The following is an 8481-nucleotide window of genomic DNA, read 5'->3' as shown; positions in this document are numbered from 1 at the left end:
GAGAGAGAGAGAGAGGGGGGGGAGAGAGAGAGGGGGGGGAGAGAGAGAGAGAGGGGGGGGAGAGAGAGAGAGAGAGAAGGGGGGGGGGGGGGGGGGAGGGAGAGAGAGAGGGAGAGAGAGAGACAGAGACACTTCTCCCCGGGTTGGAATTTGCTTCCAGGCATGCTCAGAAGTAAAAACTGCATCCGTCACTGGATTCCTGCGTTTCGCAGTGTGCGCAGGATCCAGTCGCAGGATCCAGTCTCCATAGGCTCCCATTCTGTGGAACGACGTTTGCCGCAGGAGGCGTCGGGGAACGTTTTTCCACTGCAGACAAAAAACGTTTCATGGAACATTTTTTGGAAAAGACGGTCCGTCAAATTCCACAGGATTCAGTGCACGAAGGACGAAACGTGTGGCCATCCATCGCGATACGTCGCTAATACAAGTCTATGGGAAAATGCAGGATCCAATTTTTTTATGGGATCCTGTGTTCTCAAAAAACGACGTATCTCAACGGGAGCTCAAAGACGGAAGTGTGAAAGAGGCCTAATAATGACATCGCACAGACACAGAGGCGCTGCGCCCGGGTCGGAGGAGGAGGCCGCTGTGTCGTCTTCTTTATTCCCGCCGACCTTTGCTGTTTTGGGTTCTTAGTTCGTCATTTAGATCCAGAGATCGGGGTTTTTTCTTTCCTGCTGATTCTTATGGTATTAACAAGGGGACGTGGCTCATAGGATAATTATGCAAAGAAGCCTAAGGGCACACCCCCAGAGAATCTGTGAGCCACACCCACTTGTAAAAAGACCATAAAAATCAGCACCAAATAAAAAGGCCCATATCTCTGAAACCGTATGAAACCTCAGAGGAGCAGCGGAAATAACAGAATAGTAAGAACTCCCCTGAGGGTCCGCAGGATCTCAGGTGTGCGACAACTTACAGGGGCTCAGAGAAGCCCACCGAGGCACACGAGGACCCTCCGGAGGACCAGCACAAGACCACCCCGTCCGGAGGGGACCCTGGAGCCTCCTCATAGTATGAGCCGCACAGGACCTTACTGAAGACGCCTGCATCGAGGAGACAAAAGCAGCGCACTGCAGGACGGACCCCGCAATAATCACACTACAGACAGTCACTGACAGTTCTCCACAGAACATCACGGGCACCAACCGTCATCTTCTCAGAAAACGCAGTCACTAAGTTCTACCGCTGAGGAGAGAAGGATCCGGCCTGGAGGAGACACAAGCAGGTGGAGCTTTCACTGCACTGATCTGCAAACACATTTGTTACAACTGTTGTTACTCTCAAGTGCTCTGGGCGGAACAAAGCACTTAGTGCCTCATTTGCATATTGTGATTTCGGATTTTTCCAGATTCAGATAACAGATATCGTATATAACAATACCATGTACCACCCTACCTGCTCCTATAAAGGGGTTATGGTGGGTGGTCTCACTGACACAATCCCTTTAACGCCTTAAGGCCGCGGTCACTCGCTCAGTATCTTACATCAGTATTTGTATCCAGGAGAGGAACAGTCAGAGGAAACGTAGAATAGAGACTGTCACAATGAATCTACTATATAATTGTCTAAAGGTCACTTTCGTCTGTCTGTCCTTCTGTCTGTCACGGATATTCATTGGCCGCGGCCTCTGTCTGTCATGGAATCCAAGTCGCTGATTGGTCGTGGCACAACGCCCACGACCATTGCCACAACCAATCAGCGACGGGCACAGTACGGCGGCAAAATGGCCGCTCCCTACGCCCCCGCAGTCAGTGCCCGCTCCATACTCCCCCTCCAGTCAGCGCTCACACAGGGTAAATGCCAGCGTTACCGGACCGCGGTGTAACGCACTCCATTAACGCAGCTATTAACCCTGTGTGACCAACTTTTTACTATTGATGATGCGCATGCAGCATCAATAGTAAAAAGATCTAATGTTAAAAATAATAATAATGAAAAAAAAAAGGTTATTCTCACCCTCCGCCGTCGCGTCCTCTCCTCGGCAGTGCAATCGGCAGGTTCCGGTGCCAAAGATGCTATGGGAGAAGGACCTGCCATGTCATCACGGTCATGTGACCGCGACGTCATCACAGGTCCTGCGCTCATACCAACCCTGGGACCGGAAGCTGCCGCGTGCACCGCACACAGGCGCCAGCACTACAAGGGGCCCTCGAAGGGTCAGTATATGTTTATTTTTTATTTTAAGTCTTTTTTAACCACTCATATAGTGCCCACATTGCTATATACTACATGGGCTGTGTTATATACTATGTGGGCTGTGTTACATACTGTGTGGGCTGCGTTATATACTACATGGCTGCTATATAGTACGTGGGCTGCGTTATATACTACATGGCTGCTATATACTACATGGCTGTTATATAGTACGTGGCTGTGTTATATACTATATGGGCAATGTTATATACTGTGTGGGCTGCGTTATATACTACATGGCTGTTATATACTACGTGGGCTGCGTTATATACTACATGGCTGCTATATACTACATGGGCTGTGTTATATACTATATGGGCAATGTTATATACTGTGTGGGCTGCGTTATATACTACATGGCTGCTATATACTACGTGGGCTGCGTTATATACTACATGGCTGCTATATACTACGTGGGCTGTGTTATATACTATATGGGCAATGTTATATACTGTGTGGGCTGCGTTATATACTACATGGCTGCTATATACTACGTGGGCAGTGTTATATACTATGTGAGCAATGTTATATACTGTGTGGGCTGCGTTATATACTACATGGCTGCTATATACTATCTGGGCAGTGTTATATACTGTGTGGGCTGCGTTATATACTACATGGCTGCTATATACTACGTGGGCAGTTTTATATACTATGTGAGCAATGTTATATACTGTGTGGGCTGCGTTATATACTACATGGCTGCTATATACTATCTGGGCAGTGTTATATACTGTGTGGGCTGCGTTATATACTACATGGCTGCTATATACTACGTGGGCTGCGTTATATACTATCTGGGCAGTGTTATATACTGTGTGGGCTGCGTTATATACTACATAGCTGCTATATACTATCTGGGCAGTGTTATATACTGTGTGGGCTGCGTTATATACTACATGGCTGCTATATACTACATAGGCAGTGTTATATACTATGTGAGCAATGTTATATACTGTGTGGGCTGCGTTATATACTACATGGCTGCTATATACTATCTGGGCAGTGTTATATACTGTGTGGGCTGCGTTATATACTACATGGCTGCTATATACTACGTGGGCAGTTTTATATACTATGTGAGCAATGTTATATACTGTATGGGCTGCGTTATATACTACATGGCTGCTATATACTATCTGGGCAGTGTTATATACTGTGTGGGCTGCGTTATATACTACATGGCTGCTATATACTACGTGGGCTGCGTTATATACTATCTGGGCAGTGTTATATACTGTGTGGGCTGTGTTATATACTACATGGCTGCTATATACTATCTGGGCAGTGTTATATACTGTGTGGGCTGCGTTATATACTACATGGCTGCTATATACTATCTGGGCAGTGTTATATACTGTGTGGGCTGCGTTATATACTACATGGCTGCTATATACTATCTGGGCAGTGTTATATACTGTGTGGGCTGCGTTATATACTACATGGCTGCTATATACTACGTGGGCTGCATTATTTTTAATCTTTAAAGACTCCATAATAACAGGGTCTGTGCCACAGGACTGGCGTATAGCAAATGTGGTGCCAATATTCAAAAAGGGGACAAAAACTGAACTCGGTAATTATCGGCCAGTAAGCTTAACCTCTACTGTGGGTAAAATCCTGGAGGGCATTCTAAGGGACGCTATACTGGAGTATCTGAAGAGGAATAACCTCATGACCCAGTATCAGCACGGGTTTACTAGGGACCGTTCATGTCAGACTAATTTGATCAGTTTCTATGAAGAGGTAAGTTCCGGATTGGACCAAGGGAACCCAGTGGATGTAGTGTATATGGACTTTTCAAAAGCTTTTGATACGGTGCCACACAAAAGGTTGATACATAAAATGAGAATAATGGGGATAGGGGAAAATATGTGCAAGTGGGTTGAGAGCTGGCTCAGGGATAGGAAACAAAGGGTGGTTATTAATGGAGCACACTCGGACGGGGTAGCGGTTAGCAGTAGAGTACCACAGGGGTCAGTATTGGGCCCTCTTCTTTTTAACATATTTATTAATGACCTTGTAGGGGGCATTCAGAGTAGAATTTCAATATTTGCAGATGACACTAAACTCTGCAGGGTAATCAATACAGAGGAGGACAATTTTATATTACAGGATGATTTATGTAAACTAGAAGCTTGGGCTGATAAATGGCAAATGAGCTTTAAAGGGGATAAATGTAAGGTCATGCACTTGGGTAGAAGTAATAAGATGTATAATTATGTGCTTAATTCTAAAACTCTGGGCAAAACCGTCAATGAAAAAGACCTGGGTGTATGGGTGGATGACAAATTCATGTTCAGTGGCCAGAGTCAGGCAGCTGCTACAAAGGCAAATAAAATAATGGGATGCATTAAAAGAGGCATAGATGCTCATGAGGAGAACATAATTTTACCTCTATACAAGTCACTAGTGCGACCACACTTAGAATACTGTGCACAGTTCTGGTCTCCGGTGTATAAGAAAGACATAGCTGAACTGGAGCGGGTACAGAGAAGAGCGACCAAGGTTATTAGAGGACTGGGGGGTCTGCAATACCAAGATAGGTTATTACACTGGGGGCTATTTAGTTTGGAAAAACGAAGACTAAGGGGCGATCTTATGTTAATGTATAAATATATGAGGGGACAGTACAAAGACCTTTCTGATGATCTTTTTAATCATAGACCTGAAACAGGGACAAGGGGGCATCCTCTGCGTTTGGAGGAAAAAAGGTTTAAGCATAACAACAGACGCGGATTCTTTACTGTAAGAGCAGTGAGACTATGGAACTCTCTGCCGTATGATGTTGTAATGAGTGATTCATTACTTAAATGTAAGAGGGGACTGGATACCTTTCTGGAAAAGTATAATGTTACAGGGTATATACACTAGATTCCTTGATAGGGCGTTGATCCAGGGAACTAGTCTGATTGCCGTATGTGGAGTCAGGAAGGAATTTTTTCCCCAATGTGGAGCTTACTCTTTGCCACATGGGGTTTTTCTGCCTTCCTCTGGATCAACATGTTAGGGCATGTTAGGTTAGGCTATGGGGTGAACTAGATGGACTTATAGTCTTCCTTCAACCTTAATAACTATGTAACTATGTACTACATGGCTGCTATATACTATCTGGGCAGTGTTATATACTGTTTGGCCTGTGTTATATACTGTTTGGCCTGTGTTATATACTGCGTGGCCTGCGTTATATACTGTTTGGCCTGTGTTATATAGTGTTTGGCCTGTGTTATATACTGCGTGGCCTGCGTTATATACTGTTTGGCCTGTGTTATATACTGCGTGGCCTGCGTTATATACTGTTTGGCCTGTGTTATATACTGTTTGGCCTGTGTTATATACTGTTTGGCCTGTGTTATATACTGTGTGGGCTGCGTTATATACTGTTTGGCCTGTGTTATATACTGCGTGGCCTGCGTTATATACTGTTTGGCCTGTGTTATATACTGCGTGGCCTGCTTTATATACTGTTTGGCCTGTGTTATATACTGTTTGGCCTGTGTTATATACTGTGTGGGCTGCGTTATATACTGTTTGGCCTGTGTTATATACTGCGTGGCCTGTGTTATATACTGTTTGGCCTGTGTTATATACTGTGTGGGCTGCGTTATATACTGTTTGGCCTGTGTTATATACTGCGTGGCCTGCGTTATATACTGTTTGGCCTGTGTTATATACTGCGTGGCCTGCTTTATATACTGTTTGGCCTGTGTTATATACTGTTTGGCCTGTGTTATATACTGTGTGGGCTGCGTTATATACTGTTTGGCCTGTGTTATATACTGCGTGGCCTGTGTTATATACTGCGTGGCCTGTGTTATATACTGTTTGGCCTGTGTTATATACTGTGTGGGCTGCGTTATATACTGTTTGGCCTGTGTTATATACTGCGTGGCCTGCGTTATATACTGTTTGGCCTGTGTTATATACTGCGTGGCCTGTATTAACGCATCGGGTATTCAAGAATATGTCGTGGCCTGTGCTATATACTATGTGGCTGCTATATACATATTCTAGAATACCCGAGGCTTTAGAATCGCGCCACCATCTAGTAGTAAAATAAATGGAGTCACCGACAACCACAACTCGTCTCCAGAACACAAGAGGAAGAAATCCAATAACAACACAGAGGGCAAAAACCACCGCCCCGGAGGGAAAGGGTTAATGTGATGGATGACAGGAGGAGCCCCCACAGTCCTCTACAGCCCCCTCCCCCATATAACAAGGACCCCCATAGCCCCCTGCACCGTGAGGCGTCCGCCCGGCTGGACCCCCGGAGACTCACCGTGACACCGTCTGCTGAGCGCGGAATGTCCGGGTGTCGCGGTGACTTTCACTTTCTCTTCTGTGCGGGGCTCCGGTCAGGAATGGGTGCGGCCGGAGGTGGCAGCACAGGGGGGATTTCTAGTAATCCCAGGTCCACTATGTGCCTGTCCCCCTGCGACCACCCATGGACGGACATGTGCACAATGTATCGGACGCGGTGATGGATCGGGGATCAGAGGAGGCACCTGCGCTCTGCAGCCGGCGGCGGACATGTGGGCACAGAGCCTGACGGGATTATCACAGACCCTTCTAGGGGCCCTATACCCCGGACAGCGGGGGTCTCTATACCCCGGACAGTGGGGGCCCCTGTCTCTGACGTCATCACTGATGACGCAATGTGTTTACTGCTAGTTTCCATTTACTAGAAATGACGAGAAACCAGGAAAGCGGCGGGAGCAGCGCTGCCATCTGCTGGTCAGCACGGAGCACTACATGATGGAGGAGAGAAGAACGGTGTCACTATTGAGCGCAGCGAGTGCCGGTATAACGCTCAGCGAGTGCAGGTATAACGCTCAGCTGCTGCCCCCTCACCTGAAGGGGTCGTGCTGACTGCGGCACCAGGAGGAGTCTGCCCGCCGGGGTGAGAGGCCAGCAGTGCGGCCACAGATCCAGGTGTGCGGCGTCCTCTGTCCTCATATATCATAGTGAGGAGGCCCCTCAGCCATATGTCATAGTGTGGAGACCCCTCCATCATATGTCATAGTGAGGAGACCCCTCCATCATATATCATAGTAAGGAGGCCCCTCCGTCATATGTCATAGTGAGGAGGCCCCTCCATCATATATCATAGCGAGGAGGCCCCTCCATCATATATCATAGTGAGGAGGTCCCTCCATCATATATCATAGCGAGGAGGCCCCTCCATCATGTATCATAGTGAGGAGGCCCCTCCGTCATATATCATAGTGAGGAGGCCCCTCCGTCATATATCATAGTAAGGAGGCCCCTCCGTCATATATCATAGTAAGGAGGCCCCTCCATCATATATCATAGCGAGGAGGCCCCTCCATCATATATCATAGTGAGGAGGCCCCTCCGTCATATATCATAGTAAGGAGGCCCCTCCGTCATATGTCATAGTGAGGAGGTCCCTCCATCATATATCATAGCGAGGAGGCCCCTCCATCATATATCATAGTGAGGAGGTCCCTCCATCATATATCATAGCGAGGAGGCCCCTCCATCATGTATCATAGTGAGGAGGCCCCTCCGTCATATATCATAGTGAGGAGGCCCCTCCGTCATATATCATAGTAAGGAGGCCCCTCCGTCATATATCATAGTGAGGAGGTCCCTCCATCATGTATCATAGCGAGGAGGCCCCTCCGTCATATATCATAGTGAGGAGGCCCCTCCGTCATATATCATAGTAAGGAGGCCCCTCCGTCATATATCATAGTGAGGAGGCCCCTCCGTCATATATCATAGTGAGGAGGCCCCTCCGTCATATATCATAGTAAGGAGGCCCCTCCGTCATATATCATAGCGAGGAGGCCCCGCCATCATAATCATAGTGAGGAGGCCCCTCCATCATATCATAGTGAGGAGGTCCCATCATATATCATAGCGAGGAGGCCCCTCCATCATATATCATAGTGAGGAGGTCCCTCCGTCATATATCATAGCGAGGAGGCCCCTCCGTCATATATCATAGCGAGGAGGCCCCTCCGTCATATATCATAGCGAGGAGGCCCCTCCGTCATATATCATAGTGAGGAGGCCCCTCCGTCATATATCATAGCGAGGAGGCCCCTCCGTCATATATCATAGTGAGGAGGCCCCTCCGTCATATATCATAGCGAGGAGGCCCCTCCATCATATATCATAGCGAGGAGGCCCCTCCGTCATATATCATAGCGAGGAGGCCCCTCCATCATATATCATAGCGAGGAGGCCCCTCCGACATATATCATAGTGAGGAGGCCCCTCCGTCATATATCATAGCGAGGAGGCCCCTCCGTC

At 47.5% G+C, this 8481-nt stretch overlaps 1 protein-coding gene across 4 annotated transcripts in view; it reads right to left on the bottom strand.

The window, feature by feature from the left end:
• LOC138672455 (putative butyrophilin subfamily 2 member A3) overlaps window positions 1-6853 on the bottom strand; it is a 21728-nt gene extending 14875 nt beyond the window's left edge. Inside the window, exons 1-2 of one of the 4 annotated variants that reach the window (XM_069760435.1) lie at window positions 6479-6853; window positions 1150-1209 (exon numbers count right to left, since the gene is read on the bottom strand). In XM_069760435.1, coding sequence (XP_069616536.1) covers window positions 1150-1155 — 6 coding nt within the window. In that variant the 5' untranslated portion in view covers window positions 1156-1209; window positions 6479-6853. Of the gene's footprint in view, window positions 1-1037; window positions 1251-6478 lie in introns of those variants that run through there. The other 3 variants (XM_069760436.1, XM_069760434.1, XM_069760433.1) reach the window with 3 other exon arrangements.
• Window positions 6854-8481: the final 1628 nt, after the last annotated feature.

The sequence above is a fragment of the Ranitomeya imitator genome, chromosome 3 (assembly GCF_032444005.1).
Source record: "Ranitomeya imitator isolate aRanImi1 chromosome 3, aRanImi1.pri, whole genome shotgun sequence".
Classification (NCBI taxonomy): domain Eukaryota; kingdom Metazoa; phylum Chordata; class Amphibia; order Anura; family Dendrobatidae; genus Ranitomeya; species Ranitomeya imitator.
This window is presented reverse-complemented; position numbering and strand designations above follow the sequence as displayed.